The sequence below is a fragment of the Macaca fascicularis genome, chromosome 7 (genome assembly GCF_037993035.2).
Source record: "Macaca fascicularis isolate 582-1 chromosome 7, T2T-MFA8v1.1".
Classification (NCBI taxonomy): Eukaryota; Metazoa; Chordata; class Mammalia; order Primates; family Cercopithecidae; genus Macaca; species Macaca fascicularis.
The window spans coordinates 92,117,061-92,135,458 of NC_088381.1; the positions used below are offsets into that span (position 1 = coordinate 92,117,061).

The following is an 18,398-nucleotide window of genomic DNA, read 5'->3' on the forward strand; positions in this document are numbered from 1 at the left end:
ACAGTAGGACCCGGGGCGATTTTGTGCTGGGGTCGAGGGGCGGAGTCCTGGGCCAAAGTTAGAACCTGAGGATGGGGCGGAGCGATCTGGGGGAAACACCCACCCCACCCGGCTGGGGCCGCGCGTAACTATGACGTAATAGCTGCGTCAGGAGCGCGCCCGCGTTTCTGAACTTGGTTTGGGCCGGGCACACGCTTGGCGACGTTGAAGGTTCGTCCACAGCTAAGGAAACTTTTGCAGCCGGAGAGGTTCCGAAACACACATGGGGCTGGGTCCGCGCTCTCCACACAAGGTGGGGCGCCGGTTCCCAGCTGGTGGCAAACGGGGACGCGGGGCCAAGGGGTCGGGGCGCCCCTTACCCCGCAGTAAGCGGCAACCCTGGCCGCCTCCGGATAGGCGCTCGGAGCCGCCTCCAGATTCGCACCCGCACCTGAGCCCCGAAGCTCTGGGATATTTCCGCCGGGCGCTGTCAGCATTGAAAGAGGCTCCCGAGACTGGGGAAGAACGAGGTAGGCAGCAACTTCGGGGTTTAGACCAAGAGCATCAAATCCAGGGCAGGCAAGGAAACTTTCTGGGGTCGGCAGGGCGTGGGGACTTAGTTTCATTCCCATGTCCTCTTCCTCGGCCTCCCACCCACGACCCTTGGTTAAGTAAGGGTACATAACCATATTGTCTACTAAGTCTCTTCAAAGTGTGTTTTTCTTCACTTTTCCAGATCTGATGGTGCACAATATTATGAAGGAAGTAGAGACTCAGGCCCTAGCTTTGTCCACTAACAGGACTGGCAGTGAGATGCTGCAGGAACTGTTGGGATTCAGTCCCTTGAAACCGCTTTGTCGCGTATGGGCTGCTCTGCGCTCCAACTTGCGCACTGTGGCCTGTCACCGATGCGGGGTCCATGTATTGCAAAGTGCTTTGCTACAGCTCCCTCGATTGCTGGGGAGTGCTGCAGAGGAGGAGGAGGAGCAGGAAGGGGAGGATGGGAAGGATGGTCCCACGGAGACCCTGGAGGAGCTGGTCCTGGGACTAGCCGCTGAGGTGTGTGATGATTTTCTTTTCTACTGTGGAGACACACATGGCAGCTTCGTGGTCAGAACTCTGCTTCAGGTGTTAGGAGGGACTATTCTGGAGTCTGAGAGAGCCAGGCCCCGTGGTTTCCAATCATCTGGTAAGTATTACAAGAGGAAAGTGGACCTAGGGGGAAGAAGAATTTAGAAAGTTCAGAAGGAGACAGTAAACAGAAGACTAAGTCTTCATGGGGGAGCTTGACCTGGAAGTATTAGCTTGACCTGTCCTAATCTGAACAGGGCTTAGCAAGCCAAAGATTAGTGTGTGCAGAGGCCCAGAGGTAGGGATGTACAGTTGTGTTTTGGGGACGGCTATTAGAATGGACACAGGAGGAGAAATTTTTCTTTTTAAGCATGACTTAACATTTAAATGGACTCAAGCAAAAGTAACATACATACTGGACTCAAGCAAAAGTTCAGGAAAGAATACCCTTACTACATGCAGCCCACTCTGTTATTATTTTATTTTTTTTCTTTTTCAAAACTTTATTTTGCTCTATTTCATTAAAAAAAAAAATGCTAGTTGAGACCAGTAACTTGATTTCATGATACAGTCTTGAGCTGTGATCCACATTTAGAAAAACTCTGGGAAATAAAGTTAGCGAGTTTAAATGAGGCTTAATTTTGGAATGCCTTGACTACCTGACTGAGGAGGTTGAACTGTCTTCTGTGGACCATGGGGAAGCTGGTTGAAGTTTCTTAGAAAAATTAAGACAGATATGTAGTCTCAGTTCTGTCATACAGAAGAGACATTCAGTTGTACTGCATCTGTTCTGCATCTCCAAGTGGAATCCTTGTCCATCTATGGAATTTTTCTCTCCTGGGTGACAGTTTGTGATCTCCCCACTGCACATGTTCTTAATCTTCCTTCAGAAGCACAGAAGGCCCCAGCTCGGGAATGTAAGCCAGCTGATTTTGAAGTCCCTGAAACCTTTTTAAATCGCCTTCAGGACCTGACCTCCTCCTTTCTGAAGGACATTGCAGGTAAGGAGGGAAGTAGGAGGAGGGTCTCCCATCTACTTTTCTGGAGGTGATTTTACCACCAAGCAAGGCCCTCTGGTCAGGTTATTCCTCTTCTTTTCAAACCTGGTCTGGTTTGATGTTCAAAGCACTTCGTATAGTCCCTTTGTGTCCATAGTGCCCTGTATCTTGTTGCCTAAAGTTTGAGGTTATGCAGGTTGTCTGGAGTTTGAGAAAGCTGCTTTATTTCTGCCCTCTCTTCACAGTGTTTATCACTGATAAGATCTCCAGCTTCTGTCTTCAAGTGGCTTTACAGGTTTTACACCACAAACTTCCCGAGTTTTGCGCTTATCTCTGCAATGCTGTGATTGGCTACCTGAGTACTCGCAGTTCCTCAGTAGATGGCAGGTATGGTCAGGGCCTCAGGATCAAAGTTGGTGGGGCTGTGTGAAATGAATGAGGTGATGTAGTGCAACTGTATTTTGCATGAAATAGAGTTAAGACTGCCTGATGCCCTTCTTGTCCCCAGTCCCCTACTGCTATTTCTCCGAGATCAGACGAGCTCCAGACTCCTGGAGCAGGTCCTGCTGGTGTTGGAGCCCCCAAGGCTCCAGAGCCTCTTTGAGGAGCACTTGCAGGGGCAGCTGCAGACCCTGGCTGCACATCCCATTGCCAACTTCCCTTTGCAGCGCTTACTGGATGCAGTCACTACCCCTGAGCTGGTGAGTTGGAAACCTGAGCTGGTTCTGTTTCTAATTCTTGATCATTGGACCTTATTTTATGGTCTGTCTGCCTCTATATATCTTTGACATTGTGCTGGCCATTGCCCTTGAAAAGCTATTCCTTGAGGTTTTCCAGAGCTTAGGATAAATTTGCCCATCTTCCAGTGAGGATTTGTTTTGACTTCTCTCAGGTATGAGGACCAGCAAGAGACAGGCTTCATTCAGGTTTACAGCTTGAGGTTCCATGGCCCACCCAGACTCTGGTACTTGGCTCTAAGCCCACATGAGTGCTAGAGCTGTTGCCATAGCTGCTCTTTTCCTTTGCTGCTTAGGACTAAGGTGGGCTTCCCTGTGGTTTCATGCATTGGGTGTTAGAGTGGAAGGGCAGGTTTAATTTTAGTCCCCCCTTGCCTCTAGTTCTCCCTTACACATAGGGAAGAGCCACTTAAAGTTCCTTCCTGTGAGGTGGCACCTCTAAGACTGCCCCCTTGTCCTGGGCCTTATCTACCCAAACAGAAGTCCTGATACTGGCAATGCTTTTTATGTTTCATCTAGCATTTTTAGTTGTTTTCACTGGGAAAATTTCTCTGAATAATGTGGTCCACCATTACCAGAATGCCAAAGTTACATCCCATGTTTCCCATCAGCTGTCCCCTGTGTTTGAGGAGCTAAGCCCTGTCCTGGAAGCTGTATTGGCCCAGGGCCACCCAGGGGTAGTCATTGCCCTGGTGGGGGCCTGTCGCAGAGTTGGGGCCTGCCAAGCCAAGGTCCTACAGCTCTTGTTGGAGGTGAGTGGATATTACCCACAATCTGTTTATGCCCTCAGTCCAACTTCTACATGTTAGGACTTATCTAATCTTAAGTTGTTGTACCTCTGGACTCAGGAAGTCTAGTGACCAGGGAGTTCACAGGAATGGGGGAAAATGAGACCTGTAGGTGCCCGCCACCACTCCCAGCTAATTTTTTTTTTTCTTTTTTTTTTTTTTTTTTTTTTGAGACAGAGTTTCGCTCTTGTTGCCCAGGCTGGAGTGCAATGGTGCAGTCTCAACTCACTGCACCCGGCTGAGGCCAAATGCTATTTCACAGTCCTGGAACAAAAATTGTCTCCCAGAACTAAGAGAGAAGTTTATTTAAGGGATAAACGTTTATTAATCCCTGTATGTGATAGAGACTGGGGATACAGCAAGGCATGATATCCTGCTCTCATGGAGCTCACATTCTTGTGGAGTCGGGGCTTCTTTCCTTTCCTGAAGGTGTTCCCTTAAAGTTGAGGTTAGGGATGGAGAAGTTCTCAGGTTCATCATACTTTGTCTTCTCCTTTAGGCATTCCACTGTGCAGAGCCCTCATCCCGGCAAGTGGCCTGTGTGCCTCTCTTTGCCACTTTGATGGCGTATGAGGTGTACTATGGACTGATGGAGGAGGAGGGGGCAGTGCCTGCAGAGCACCAGGTGAGGTAGAGGAGAGGCCAAGCCAGTGACTAATTGGGAGCCAGGCCTCCTAGGGTTTAGCAAGCCTCTGACTTCTGAGGTGAGAGTGGTGACTTCATCCAGGTGGAGGTGGCAGTGTTCTGGGGATGGGCTCATCCACCTGGCTTGTTGGTGCCTCCTAATTTCCTATCTCTGCGCTCCCAGGTGGAAATGGCAGCAGCCAGGGCCTTGGGGGACGTAACAGTCCTTGGGTCTCTACTGCTCCAGCATCTGCTGCACTTCTCCACTCCTGGTCTTGTACTTCGAAGTCTGGGTGCCTTGACGGGACCACAACTTCTGGTCCTGGCCCAAAGTCCTGCTGGCTCTCATGTGCTCGATGCCATCCTGACCAGCCCTTCTGTGACGCGCAAGCAGCGCCGCCGTGTGCTGCAGAACCTAAAGGTTAGATTTCTGGCTTCTGCCTTGATTCCCCACCATCATCCATTTAGAGAATATGAGCTTTCTCAGGACTGTACCTTCAGACTCCAAAAGGCTATGTAATTACTAGACTATTTTAATTCAGCCCCTAAACTCTTCAGAAAATTCACTCCCCGCAAGCCCCCAAAATACACTTTTGTGGACTTTGCTAGGGAGACCTACTTTGCTTGTCTCAATACAGGGACAATATGTGGCTCTGGCCTGTAGTCGCCATGGCAGCCGTGTGCTAGATGCCATCTGGAGTGGAGCAGCCTTGGGGGCTCGGAAAGAAATTGCTGCTGAGCTGGGTGAGTACCAGCCCCTCTCTTTGATGTTTCCAGACTTCCCTTCTCTTACTCCAGATCACTGGGTGGCTGGGAAGTCTACTGAAATTCAACAGTCTTTAGTTCCAAAGGGTGGTCTTGCTCATGGGTTCTTAGCAGTCTGCTTTCCCCTTCCCTCCCGCTGACTAATTGTGCAGTCCTCTGCCCTCACCCCTCCCTCTGACTTCTGTTCTTTGGAAAGTGAAGTGTTCACTGTACCCCAGTGGCAGGGTCTGGGGGAAATGGAGGGACCTTTACCTCAGGTAGAGTCTGTCTTTGAGCATGGTGGTACTAAACATGAGTGGTTCCCTTTGCAGGGGAGCAGAACCAGCAGCTGATAAGAGACCCTTTCGGCCACCATGTGGCTCGAAATGTGGCCTTGACTACCTTCTTAAAGCGACGAGAGGCTTGGGAACAGCAGCAGGGTGCGGTGGCCAAGCGGAGGCGGGCATTGAACTCCATACTTGAAGACTGAGGCTTTGGATCTGGGACTGCGTGTTGATGGGGGAGGGCAAAAGGGGGTATCCACCCCATCTCTTTCCTGGTTTAAATTGGAGTCAAAAGTCGTAGTGGTAAATATTTTATATTTTTATTGGAAATGTTTTTGTTAGTTTGTGGTGAAGGATATGAAGACATCTCAGGGTAAAGTCAGAGGGCTGTCATCAGTGTGCTGGGGAGTTTAGGGACAGGAGGCATTGGTAGGGGTTAGATGTAGCAGCAATCAGGCTGGGATCAAGATGCCTGGGGGACAGGCTTGTGGCCTTTCAGGGCAAGTGGGAGGCCAGAAAGGTGGCTAGGAAGGGACAGCATTCTTCAGGTAAAGGTACAGACTTGGGATGTGAGGCATTATGCTGAAAGGTTCTCTGACAAGCGGATCAGAGGACAATGGGGAAATTGGGTGAGTTATCTAGCCTGTACTGTCTGCAGGTCCTGAAATTTGATGCTGTCATAGTCTTTGCAGTGTGTCTCTTGGAATGATTCTGGGGGCAGAAGCTCAGAGCCCCTTCTTAGTAGGAATGGAGGCGGCCCTTTTGCTGCCACTGCTCAGCCCCCTCCACTACATGACGAAGGGTGGAGGAAATTCCCAGCAACATATGGCCCAGGCCTTGCAGCAGTGTGGAGGTCCAACGAAGGAGCTCCCTGAAGGGCAGAGATAAGAGGAAATCAGATGATTTGGGAAACCTGGGAGGAAGCCATCAAGCCGGGAGATGAGGATTTTCCACAAGCAAGAGCTAACTAGGGGTAGGTGGGTGCAGGAGGAGGAATTATGGGGACTATCCAACTGTAGGGGATGGGGAAGTATGACATGTTGATTTCTGACCTGAGTACTTTCTTTGGGCCGAGTCCTTGAAAGTCACAACTCATAGAGTAGAGCCCGTAGAATGTGGCTTTGACATTCAGGCTGCCAAAGAGGTCTCGAGGGTTTTGCTTGTACACGTCAAAGGTGATGCGGGCGATGTCCTTGCTGTGCTTGGGCCTCTCCCGTCCCAGGCCATATGACAGCACTCCACTCTGTAGGACACCCTTGTCAGTGCAGTATATCCTCACACCAGACACCCACCACTAATCTCCATCGGCACCGTGTCAGACTCTCCCTCGCTTAGGCTTTCTGTCCACTGTGTGACATCCTTAACAATTCTACAACTCCCCCTGCACCTGGTCCCCAGGATCAGGGTTAAGCTAGAGAGGAAGCCCGGGAAAGCTCTAAAGGACGGGCAGTGGAAGCAGCTCCAATATAGGCCTCTTACCCTTGCGGGGCTCCAGCTCTGACCAGACTCCAACACCATCAGGCACGTGTCATCCTCCAGCAGCTGGAAGAAGTCCTCACTGTCCACTGCAGTTCCATCCTCCTCTAGCACCAGGGTTAGCACTCCATTCAGCAGTAGGGTCTCCAATGCCTGCCCAATGGCAAGAAGCAAGAAGGAAGGTATCCCATGCCCCTTCCCTCTTTAGCTGCCCAACATCCATCAGTTGGCTCTAGACATTGGTCGATGTCCCACCTTGACTTTCCGGCACTTTGATACCTCCTAAAGGCTGCAGCTCTCCGTGTTCTTCAGGTTTTGGGGGATCCTAGCTAGAGGCTGAGCTTTTTCCTCTTTGCTCCTACCATGTCATTGGCATCTCCCCTTGCTCCCCTCCAAGTCACTCCTGGTTTGGAATTGGAAAGCAAGCCAGGTTCTCATGAAGTCCACCCTTCTGTCTTATCTACAATGCTGCACCTCACTTCCCACACCCTCAGAGTTCTCCAGAAGTGTTTTCAGTAATAGTGTTTAACCTTTTTGAGTCCTTACTCTGTGCCGGGTATGAGGACTTTACCTACATTATCCTCTTACTCCTTTCAACAACCCTAGGAGGTGATGTGTTATTATTGCCTTTTTATAGATGAAGAAACTGAGGTTTTGATAGGTTGAACAACTTCCCAAGGTTTGACAGCCAGGAAGTGGCAGAATCAGAATTTGAACTTGATTTGTCATACAAATTGCCTTCCATACTGGCCTCTGAATTCCATCCCTCCAACTCTCCCTATTTCCTGCTAACCCCTGCTCCCATAGAAAAGCTCACTAGGTGGAAAATGAACAAACTGACCGGAACTCATGAGGCCCACCCCACTGAGCTCTCAGTGGGAGGAGGCAGCTGTGTGACTTCAGCCCTCTCTGCTCCATCATCACAAGTTGCCAATGTTGTGGAGCCCCTTGGCTACCCCTGCTAAAGGAACCAAGGAACTTGGCCTACTTACTTTGGCTAGCAGCTCCTGGCGGGTGGCAGCTGTCAGGCCTTTCCGGATGGTCCGCTTGTGATTACAGACACGGAAAGGTCGCTGGGGTGGTGAAGCTGAGGTCCAGACCCTCCGTCCAAACTCCGAGCTTATATTAGATACTGACCTGGTAGTTGAGAAGAAAAGTCAAGAAGGGGCAAGAAGGGGCTTAGTGAGTGTAAAGGGCGTGATGGGGGTAGAGTGGCTAGAGGGCTAGGGAGGGAGAGATCTAGGTTTATAGATGGTAGGGATGAGGGAGAGACCATGGAGTACAGGTGGGGGTGGGTGGGTCAAGAGCTTGACAAGCCCACTATGGAGTGGGGAGCAGAAGAGGAAGGGGTACTGGTTAGTGTCCTAGGGGCTGAGTGGAGTATTGTTGCCCTGCTTATATCCCCTAAAGGTAGAGGGTAGAGCGGAGGGTTAGCAGTCACCTGAGTAGGTCACTGGGGTTCAGAGCTGAGAGGTACTCCATGGTGGATGGGAGAGTTCCTTCCCTGGAACTTCTGGGCTGGGTGGTTCTCTCCTGTGCTGGGGCTTTAGTGGTGTTTTCTGTTACAAACCTGGGATCTCAGCCCAGGGCAACGTGGGAATGAGTCAAGCCTGGACTCTGGCCCCCCTGCCTGACCAGTAAGAAGGGCAAAGTCCAAGGGGAGGGATGAGGGAGGGGCCGGATGGGGTCCTGGAGGAAGAATTGCCTGGCAAAAGCCATTGGAGCTTGTATGTGTGCCTTTGGTGATGACATGTGTTGTGAGAGTAGATGGGAACCATGTAAAAGGATGAAACGTGACCTCTGGTGTTTTTTTATTTCTATGAGAGAATTTCTGGGGATGGTTTCTGGCTCTCAGACTCTGAGAAGCTGCATTTTATGTGAGTGGCTCTGTGTGTGCTGCCACCTACTGGAGTAGCCATAAGCTGCAGCTTTAGGAAAAGGGATCCTGGGGTGGAGTGTGGGGAAGCTGGATGGCAGCATGGCAGGGCTTTGGAAAATGAGAGGTGAGACTGTGTCCAGGAAGGGTGTAAGGAGAGGATGGATCCTAATCCATGGATTCAGAATCATTAGGGTCCTGTCTGGGACCCCGGTTTTCCTGCTTACCTGCTCCTTCCTCCTTGGTCAAAGGAGGGGCTGGTTCATTGCTCTGACTTCGGTTTCCAGAACTGCCTGTGGAGTTCGGTCACACTTAGGTCATCTTCTCTCTCACCTTTCTGCTTTTGCCAACTAATGGACGTGAAGGAGATGTGAATGGGGCAGGAATGTCCTTTGATGGCATCAAGAATTTAGCTTCTGGTGCACTGTGTCCCAGCTCTGATTTCAGTTGCAGCCGTGATGGACAGTTGCATGGAAGCTGAGACTCTCACTGACAGTGAAACCCTCAAATGAACACAATCCCTGCTTTCCTGCCCAGGATCCTTATAGGGTCCCCCAGCTTCCCCACTTTTTTTCTGTGTCCTGACAAAGAAACACAGAGTAACTTGATTGCCCTGTGACCTGGCCAGCTGCATTTCCCCTGGAGGCTTGAGCCCAAGCCAGAGCCTTGAAAAGGTATTCAGGTTGTTGCTCAAAACACAAAAAAACTGGCCCTGGCCCTGAACCAAATATCTTGAACCCTCATAAACTCCATACCCTGACCCCTTTGTTTTGGACATATCGAGATAGAACAACTCTCTCTCACTGTCTGTTGTAAGGATATGCTGTAGCCCACTCATTAAGTACATTTTCCTAATAAATGCTTTGGACTGATCACCCTGCCAGTCTTTTGTCTTGGGCAATCTGTACTTTTCTCAGAGATTCCAAGGCCTACTGAAGGGACTTAACACTCTTAATGGCTTTCCCCTCTTGTTTTACCCTATGCCCTCACTTCCTGAGTTAACCTCCCAAATACAGGATTACTGGTACCCAAGCCCTTAGCTCAGGCTCTGCTTTGGGAGGCCCCAACCTAAGACAGTGCTCCTGGTGCCCTGCGCAAGGAACCTCAAGTTCTGGCTGTTACTTGGGCTGAGGCCTTTCTTTTCCCTTCCCCCAGTTCTATCCATCTGCCAGGCCCCCGTCAAATCTCTTCATTTCCAAGTTTTGCTTGACTTTTCCAAGAAGAGAGGGCTGCTGCTTAGTATGTCCCTACTGCATCCTTTCCTTTCTTGTCTTGTATCCTTGTACAGCCTGGAAATGGGATCTCTTCATGGTTGTGTGTCATGACTCCCTAACCATTATGCCTCCATGCATCTCCTGTTCCTCCTGGAACCTGGCAGCATGCCTTACATGGAAAGGCTGTCACTGACAGCCCGGTGAGAGCCCTGAGGGTGGAGTGACTGGGGCAGGGCCCTAGGCAAGAGATGGGAGGAGGTAGGCCAGAAGCTGAAGAAAAGGGGCTCAGCCGGACCAGGAGACTGGAAAACAGGCAAAGATAGAGCAGATGGGAGACTGAGTTGTTTGGGTCACCTTCTCTGCAGACCAGAGAGGCCAAGCAACATACATGCTGCAGAAGGTGGGCTGGGAGGATTGGGGCCAGAGCTGGGGGAGGGATGAGAACAGAAGCAGGACCAGGGTTAGGATTCAGCAGAGTCCTCCTATTTCCTTCAACGGCCAGGGAATCTTACTGCCCCACTTCAGCTTCTGCTGTTTCCTGGCAAGGCAGGCTCTCACATGCCTGGACACTTGGATACGTTGGTGATGGGAAGGAGTAGGGTGAGGGAGGGGCCCCAGGAGAGGCCCAGGATGAGCCTCATCTTGTCCCTCCCCATTCTTGCCTTACCCGCTGCAAATGTGATAGGCACAGGACAGGAGTAGGCACCTCGCCCACTGCTGCTTAACCTTTCAGCTTCTCCAGGCCCCCAGTCGTGCTCGCTCCCACCTTGGTAAGTAGATCTGCGCACATCCCTTTATACCCCACCATCCACTTTTGCCCAGATGTGCTAGAATGGGGCTGGACAAAGAAGGAGGGGCCAGACTAGAGGAGTGGTGGTAGAGATAGTGACAGCCTGGGGTGAGGACTTTATGCCTGTTTACCACTGAGCTCTGGGAAGGAGCCAGGAGTGGGGCAGGTCAGCTGAGTGGGAGCAGGGGATCTGGGTTCCAAGAAGGAGTAGTGTTTGAGGTGGGATCTGGGTTCTCGTGGAAGTCAGGACTCCCAGGCAGAAAAGAGGCAGGCTGCAGGCAAGTAAGGAGGAGGCATGGCCCCTTCTCTTCGGACATCACAGGTGGGGTTTTGCCCCACCCCTGAACACTCTCTGTGGCGCCTTCCACCCACCTGTAGGCCCAGAAGGATGTCGGTCTGCTACCGTCCCCCAGGGAACGAGACACTGCTGAGCTGGAAGACTTCGCGGGCCACAGGCACGGCCTTCCTGCTCCTGGCGGCACTGCTGGGGCTGCCCGGCAACGGCTTCGTGGTGTGGAGCTTGGCGGGCTGGCGGCCTGCACGGGGGCGACCGCTGGCAGCCACCCTTGTGCTGCATCTGGCGCTGGCCGACGGCGCGGTGCTGCTGCTCACGCCGCTCTTTGTGGCCTTCCTGACCGGGCAAGCCTGGCCGCTGGGCCAGGCGGGCTGTAAGGCGGTGTACTACGTGTGCGCGCTCAGCATGTACGCCAGCGTGCTGCTCACCGGCCTGCTCAGCCTGCAGCGCTGCCTCGCGGTTACCCGCCCCTTCCTGGCGCCCAGGCTGCGCAGCCCGGCCCTGGCCCGCCGCCTGCTGCTGGCCGTCTGGCTGGCCGCCCTCTTGCTCGCCGTTCCGGCCGCCATCTACCGCCACCTGTGGAGGGACCGCGTATGCCAGCTGTGCCACCCGTCGCCGGCCCACGCCGCCGCCCACCTGACCCTGGAGACTCTGACCGCCTTCGTGCTTCCTTTCGGGCTGATGCTTGGCTGCTACAGCGTGACGCTGGCGCGGCTGCGGGGCGCCCGCTGGGGCTCCGGGCGGCATGGGGCACGGGTGGGCCGGCTGGTGAGCGCCATCGTGCTTGCCTTCGGCTTGCTCTGGGCTCCCTACCACGCGGTCAACCTTCTGCAGGCAGTCGCCGCGCTGGCTCCACCTGAAGGGACCTTGGCGAAGCTGGGTGGGGCTGGCCAGGCGGCGCGAGCAGGAACTACGGCTTTGGCCTTCTTCAGTTCTAGCGTCAACCCGGTGCTGTACGTCTTCACCGCTGGAGATCTGCTGCCCCGGGCAGGTCCCCGTTTCCTAACGCGGCTCTTCGAAGGCTCCGGGGAGGCCCGAGGGGGCGGCCGCTCTAGGGAGGGGACCATGGAGCTCCGAACTACCCCTCAGCTGAAAGTGGTGGGGCAGGGCCGCGGCAATGGAGACCCGGGGGGTGGGATGGAGAAGGACGGTCCGGAATGGGACCTTTGACCCTGCTGCCCTTCCCTCTCCCTTTCCATCCTCTCACCCTCTGGAGCTCAGTGTTCTGGAACATTTGGAGACCCTTCTTTGATTAGAGTTTGGATTTGACTGGGTAGGATTACTATACACCTCAGGCAGGCCCAGGCTTCTCCATACTGAGGGATTATGAGGGTGGTGATGGTCCCTGTTAAGGACTATTGCATACTTGCAAGTTGGCATGTACCCATGTGCCAGCACTGCTTACTTGTTGCCAATAGCTGTTATTGTGAAATACACTGGGAAGCCATTAGATGATGACTTATGTGTGCCTCCCCTGGTGGTTCTTCATGCCTGAGTTGTACTGAAGCCACCTAGTTCCCTTCTGGGTCAAGCCAGGGCTGGGCAGTGCCGGCCTTCAGTGGCATCTTGATCTGCCCTCCTCAGTCCAGGTGCCCTGGTTCCACAGGCCAATCCATAGAACCACTCTGGAAATAAAGGAGAAAATGGAAGGAGAAGTATGGGAGCTTGGATGAGGGGTAGGAATGGGATCCATTCTCTGAGGCTTATAAAAGCCTCTGGGGGAGGAAATGGCTCTGAAGGGGAAACTGAATCTGGGGTTTGAAAGGAAAGTTTTCCTGCCTGTCTTGTGTTTGGTCCAGTGGGTGTGAGAGAGGCACACAAGGAGTGGACAGTGGTGTAGGGGCCCTGGGAGTCTGAGACTTACCTTCCTCCCTGACCATCTGTTCCTCCCTGCAAAGGCCACCTGACGTGAAAAGGAGCCCAGGAGCAGGCACTCAGTCTGGGAAGTTTGGAGGTTGGTCATCAGGGGGTATGAGGAATGGCAGGAATATTTAGAGGACAGGAATAATTTTTCAGAAAAGTGCCACCTATTCTTTTTCTCTTTGCCAAGTCTGGGCTCCTTCCAAGATGCTGCTAGCTATTCCTGGCCCCTTCCCCAATACTTATCTGCCCCCACCTTTTGGAATCCATATCTAGGTCTAAAAACGGTTCTAGATTCTGACACCTTTGATTGGGGGATGTAGAATGGGATTCTTTTCAGGGGACATCCACAAGTACACACTTGTGGTCACTAAGGTGACCAGCTCATCCCAGTTGGCCCAGGACTTTCCCAGTTTTAGCACTGAAAATCCCTTGTCCCAGCCCTGTTGGTTTCCCAACAAACTGAAATGGTTGGCCACTCAAGTGGCTACCCTGACCATCACCCCAGGCTCTACTTTAGTGACTGCTCATACCTCCCTGCCTCCCAAACAGAAGTCGAAACAGAGCAAAAGAAACCCAGTCCCCAGGGTCATGCTGGGGCTACCAAAACTGGGATTAACTAGCATCTGTGAACTAGAACAGCAGGGAGTATGCTTAGAGTGCCTGGTCCTGGGTTTGGGGAAGAAAGGCCATCAAGGTAGATGTGGGTGGGGAACAACTTGGGAGGGGTGGCAAGGACAACCCAGTTTCTCTCTGAGGGGACCTCTGGTTGACCCTGGAGCTTCTGTCCCCAAACACAGGCCTCATGGGATTCTTTCTGTCCTTGTGTCCTGGGCAGAGGTTCCCTAAATTCCCTTGTTGCATATTCCCCATCTCTGACACCCAGTGCGGTCAGAAAGCCCTTCCTTAACTCAGACTTCAGTTCTTGCTTCGGTTTCTGCCCATTGCTTTTCATCATATCCTCTGCCTGACAGCTACGAGGTCAACTCTGCTCTGGCTTTTCTCCAGGCAGAGCAAGTGGGGGCTCTGGAAAGGTTAAGGGATCTCAGTGACCACCATTACACTTTGCATCTTTCCTGAGAAGTGAGAGTTGAAAGGGAAGCAGGAAGGCCCATGGTCAGATTGAAGGAAGAAATTTTTAGTTTCTTCTTTTCTTTTTCTTTTTTTTTTTTTTTGAGATGGAGTCTCACTGTGTCACTCAGGCTGGAGTGCAGTGGTACGATCTCGGCTCACTGCAGCCTGCACTACCTGGGTTCATGTGATTCTCCTGCCTCAGCCTCCCAAGTAGCTGAGACTACAGGCACATACCACTACACCCAGCTAACTTTTGTATTTTTAGTAGAGACGGGGTTTCACCATGTTGGCCAGGCTGGTCTCAAACTACTGACATCAAGCGATCCACTCCCCTCAGCCTCCCAAAGTGCTGGGATTACCAGTATGAACCACCACAACCCACCAGGAATTTTTAGTTCTTAGCTTTTGCAGGAGACTTCAAGGAAAGGAGATGTTCCTCTGTGCAGGAAATGGGGAAGGTGACCATTTTTGCATTCCTGGTTTCCCATCTTGGCAGGGTAGTCATGAGGCATCACTGTTCCTGCTCTCCCACTCCTGCTCCTCATGCTCAGCCTGCCTAGCTCGGCCTCAACTTTCTCTGTGTGTCTAAAGTGGAACTGGATAGAAGGCTGTGGGAAGATAGGAAAGAGATGGTGCCAATCCCCTTGCCCAGATCTTAAATCCAGACTCAGCAAGGTAATCACATGGGCAAGCACAAGGCAGGGGTTTGGGGAAAGGGGAAGTAATTGGCATTCTGTGTGATACCAAGGAGACCATTTGGATTTTGGCTTCTACCAAAGAGAATGGAGAATTGGTTGACCTAAATGGAACCAATCCCTTTAAGTAAGGCGAGGAAAGGGGGTGCTGGAAGATGGCCACACAACCTAGATCATAGCTTGAACTGAAACCAAGAACAGAGTACTGCCCCCTTCGGCAATTTACTGACATGCCCTCTTTAAATCATGTTATCTAACCCAAACCCAGACCCAGGACCTAGTCACAGCTCCAACCTACACTTCCTATTAATTAAAAAAAAAAAAAAAATCTACATTATTACTGCAAAACAAACAAACAAAGATATCAGCACTGTAGCCTCTCAATCTGAGCCCATTCCCCTTCTCTAGCTACCATACCTCCTTCTCCTATATGATACCATTCACTACTTTATTTAATTCTCCAGTCTAGACCTGCATCTTGAGACCACACCCAGCCTACTCACTCCCCACACCCCTCTTTCCTCTCACTGCTCCTTCCTGGTCTCTTCTCATCTGGCTCCACCTCTGAGGAGTCCTCAGAGAAACCCTTCTGGGTTGCCCTGGAACACAGACTATCCCCCCTCCTAGTGAAGGGAGTGGGTAGGGGTTTCAGCCCCACCCTCAGGAAGATGCGTCTTCCCTGTCCTCTGCTCTATGGTACTTCCTCTCTGGCTGACTTAGCAAACAGCACCTAGACCGGGGGCCAGGCCCTTGGCAGTGGGACAGATCCAGGGATAGGCTACGGCACCTTGCCCTGACCCTGGGATTGGCATCAGCTTCCAACCAGTTCCCGTCAAAGCTTGTAAGTAAGTATCCTGGGAACGGCAGTGGTTGTGGTGGTGGTGGGACGGTGTGCAGCCATGAAAGAAGGTGCAAAGGAATCTCCAAAGAAAGCCTGACCAGTGTAAAAGTTGGGAGGCTTTGTCCTTGTCACTTGTCCACTAACTCTTCCCCTCCCTGTTATTCCTGGTTGACCCTGGCATCTCTGGGGACAGTAGGCAGGTGATTGGGAAAGTTAATGGGATTGAGGGGATGAGGGCCTGGCAGGAGGCAAGAAAGCTGGCCTTTCAAGGGGTGCAGCATTGGTAGGAACTCTCAGGTTGGTTCTGGGCTTTAGGGTCTCTTAAGGGGAGGAGACTGAAAAGGTCTGAAAATGCTGCTGCTGCTGCTGCTGCTGCGGTCACTGTATATTTTGCAATTGGGTCTGTGGGCAGGAAGGGGCCTCATGACCCAGTTAGGAAACTAGTCTTTGTACTCAACCAGATCCCTTTAAGATGTCAGTCTGCAGCGATGGGGGCAGTATATTTCAGGGGGACCTCTGGTGCTGCTGACCCTGGAGACAGACTAGAGTTCTCAGTCTAGGCGTGTCTATGGTGTCAGGTAACCCTTGGTCCTCTACTCTCATGCGTTTGTCCGCCCTCACTCTCCAGGTCCTCCTGACGGCCATGAACACTACATCTCCTGCAGCATCCCCCTCACTAGGTGTAGGGTTCATCGTTCTGTTGGCTATCATCCTGCTGTCAGTGGCGCTGGCTGTGGGGCTTCCCGGCAACAGCTTTGTGGTGTGGAGCATCTTGAAAAGGATGAAGAAGCGCTCTGTCACTGCCCTGTTGGTGCTGAACCTGGCCCTGGCCGACCTGGCCGTATTGCTCACTGCTCCCTTTTTCCTTCACTTCCTGGCCCAAGGCACCTGGAGTTTTGGATTGGCTGGTTGTCGCCTGTGCCACTATGTCTGTGGAGTCAGCATGTACGCCAGTGTCCTGCTTATCACAGCCATGAGTCTAGACCGCTCACTGGCAGTGGCCCGCCCCTTTGTATCCCAGAAGCTACGCACCAAGGCAATGGCCCTGCGGGTGCTGGCAGGCATCTGGGTGGTGTCCTTTCTGCTGGCCACACCCGTCCTCGTGTACCGCACAGTAGTGGCCTTGAAAACGAACATGAGCCTGTGCTATCCGAAGTACCCCAGCAAGGAGCACGAGGCCTTCCATCTAATCTTCGAGGCCCTCACGGGCTTCCTGCTGCCCTTCCTGGCTGTGGTGGCCAGCTACTCCGACATAGGGCGTCGGCTGCAGGCCCGGCGCTTCCGCCGCAGCCGCCGCACTGGTCGCCTGGTGGTGCTCATCATCCTGGCCTTCGCCGCCTTCTGGCTGCCCTACCACGTGGTGAACCTGGCCGAGGCTGCCCGTGCGCTGGCCGGCCAGGCCTCCGGGTCGGGGCTCGTGGGGCAGCGGCTGAAACTGGCCCGCAGCGTACTCATCGCGCTCGCCTTCCTGAGCAGCAGCGTGAACCCCGTGCTGTACGCGTGCGCCGGCGGCGGCCTGCTACGCTCCGCGGGCGTGGGCTTCGTCGCCAAGCTGCTGGAGGGCACGGGCTCCGAGGCGTCCAGCACCCGCCGCGGGGGCAGCCTGGGCCAGACCGTGAGGGGCGGCCCCGCCGCTCAGGAGCCCGGTCCTTCCGAGAGCCTCACTGCTTCCAGCCCTCTGGAGTTAAACGAACTGAACTAGGCCTGGTGGAAGGAGGCCCACTTTCTCCTGGCAGAATGCCAGCCCTGAGCCAGTTCTGTACCTGGAGGAGGAGCAGGAGCGGGGAGGGCATGAGAGCGTGGGAGGCGGGAGTGGAGTGGAAGAAGAGGGAGAGGTGGAGCAAAGTGAGGGCGGAGTGAGAGAGTGCTCCATCCTGCTCCCACAGGCAGCTTTAACCATTAAAACTGAAGTCTGAAATTGGGTCAACCTTGTGAGTGGGGTACGTGTGCTGTGGGCATCGGGGTGCTTGTGGGTGCCCTGGTGGGACCCCTCTCAGTAGTCGAGAGTTACCTCTTTTAGTTCCCCATGATTTACAATTTTGGAAAGGACACAAGGACAAACATAGATTGCCCCCATTCCCAGGTGATTCTGAGTACGTAGTCTGCAGATAATACTTAGCAAAACGCAGTCTGCGGACTCCTAAAGCAGCTTGTCTAGGAAGACCACCCATGTGGGCCTATCACTCCAAGCTCTGTGACTCAGGGGACCTTCTGAGAAAACAGCACTGCTATGAAACATCTTCCCTGAAGCCTGTGATAAGTCTCCTTGTTAGCATGACTCCAACTTCCTGCCAATAATCTTTGTCCTCTCTGTAGGAGGTATTCTAGGGGATGCCTTCCTTCCTTCCATTTCACAAAGAGGTCAGACTTGAGGACTAAGTCATTAGATCTTATCCCTTAGAATTCTACATATCAGCATCTGCTAACCTCCACAACACACCCTGGCACAGGGTGGGGCTGAGGGCCCCAGGAAACAAAGATTCCCAAAAGTGAGAGGGATGAGTCATTATTTCCTAGAGATGACTGTTGTTTTAGAGAACCTTGGTCCAACTCTGTTCTGACAAGGTTTTAGGAAGATGGCAACAACAGTGGCAGCAGTGTACTTTTTGGATCTTTCTCATGAAAAACAAAAGAGCAAGTAAGAGAGTGAAACCAAATATCCACATGCAACATCCGCAACAAACCTAGTATGTCAAGGTATCTCCCATGGACCCCAAAGTATGAGCCAGTGAGAATGAGTCATCAATACCTCAAGACCCCTATACCAGCATCTGTGCAGAAGGATACAGAAGGAAGCAAAGGGATGTTGGGTGTATCTAAAAAGAGGAGACCCCCAAGCTGTCTACAGATCCTTACTGGAAAGCATGGTGTACCAATTTGAGAACAGCAGCTGAAACTGGGAGGGACCTCACAGAGTATTTCTCAGACCTCTCACCCATTCTATATGGTGAACACATGATAGGTACTTATTTAGTGTTTGTTGAATGAATAAAGTTCAAATGACATTTCCCTGGAGATTCTTCCAGTATTTGTGAGTAGGGGGCAGGAATGG

The 18,398-nt window shown here is 52.5% G+C and overlaps 4 protein-coding genes across 9 annotated transcripts; 3 read left to right on the plus strand and 1 right to left on the minus strand.

The window, feature by feature from the left end:
- The first annotated feature begins 157 nt into the window (after window positions 1-157).
- Window positions 158-9,450, plus strand: NOP9 (NOP9 nucleolar protein). 2 transcript variants are annotated; one of them, XM_005560977.5, is made up of 10 exons: window positions 158-509; window positions 716-1,168; window positions 1,941-2,051; window positions 2,294-2,435; window positions 2,557-2,749; window positions 3,397-3,537; window positions 4,073-4,198; window positions 4,382-4,618; window positions 4,836-4,941; window positions 5,274-9,450. In XM_005560977.5, exons 1-10 carry the CDS (start codon window positions 263-265, stop codon window positions 5,429-5,431), a joined length of 1,914 nt encoding a protein of 637 aa, XP_005561034.3. In that variant the 5' UTR covers window positions 158-262; the 3' UTR covers window positions 5,432-9,450. The 2 variants fall into 2 exon arrangements, with proteins under 2 accessions (XP_005561034.3, XP_015309140.3); XM_015453654.4 differs by lacking the exon at window positions 716-1,168.
- LTB4R (leukotriene B4 receptor) lies at window positions 5,477-18,361 on the plus strand. 3 transcript variants are annotated; one of them, XM_065548675.1, is made up of 2 exons: window positions 5,477-5,528; window positions 15,975-18,361. In XM_065548675.1, exon 2 carries the CDS (start codon window positions 15,990-15,992, stop codon window positions 17,046-17,048), a length of 1,059 nt encoding a protein of 352 aa, XP_065404747.1. In that variant the 5' UTR covers window positions 5,477-5,528; window positions 15,975-15,989; the 3' UTR covers window positions 17,049-18,361. The 3 variants fall into 3 exon arrangements, with proteins under 3 accessions (XP_065404747.1, XP_005561029.3, XP_005561030.3); XM_005560972.4 differs by lacking the exon at window positions 5,477-5,528 and adding an exon at window positions 15,204-15,350; XM_005560973.4 differs by lacking the exon at window positions 5,477-5,528 and adding an exon at window positions 15,204-15,346.
- On the minus strand, window positions 5,558-11,338 carry CIDEB (cell death inducing DFFA like effector b). Of its 3 annotated transcripts, XM_073997150.1 has the most exons (6): window positions 10,954-11,338; window positions 8,805-8,927; window positions 7,694-7,838; window positions 6,705-6,854; window positions 6,278-6,468; window positions 5,558-6,096 (listed from the first exon to the last, which is right to left on the minus strand). In XM_073997150.1, exons 4-6 carry the CDS (start codon window positions 6,741-6,743, stop codon window positions 5,964-5,966), a joined length of 363 nt encoding a protein of 120 aa, XP_073853251.1. In that variant the 5' UTR covers window positions 6,744-6,854; window positions 7,694-7,838; window positions 8,805-8,927; window positions 10,954-11,338; the 3' UTR covers window positions 5,558-5,963. The 3 variants fall into 3 exon arrangements, with proteins under 3 accessions (XP_073853251.1, XP_005561033.3, XP_073853250.1); XM_005560976.5 differs by lacking the exons at window positions 8,805-8,927; window positions 10,954-11,338 and adding an exon at window positions 8,143-8,302; XM_073997149.1 differs by lacking the exons at window positions 6,278-6,468; window positions 8,805-8,927; window positions 10,954-11,338 and adding an exon at window positions 8,143-8,302.
- LTB4R2 (leukotriene B4 receptor 2) lies at window positions 5,905-12,512 on the plus strand. The gene is made up of 3 exons (XM_005560975.5): window positions 5,905-6,198; window positions 10,525-10,561; window positions 10,960-12,512. Exons 1-3 carry the CDS (start codon window positions 6,165-6,167, stop codon window positions 12,044-12,046), a joined length of 1,158 nt encoding a protein of 385 aa, XP_005561032.3. The 5' UTR covers window positions 5,905-6,164; the 3' UTR covers window positions 12,047-12,512.
- Window positions 18,362-18,398: the final 37 nt, after the last annotated feature.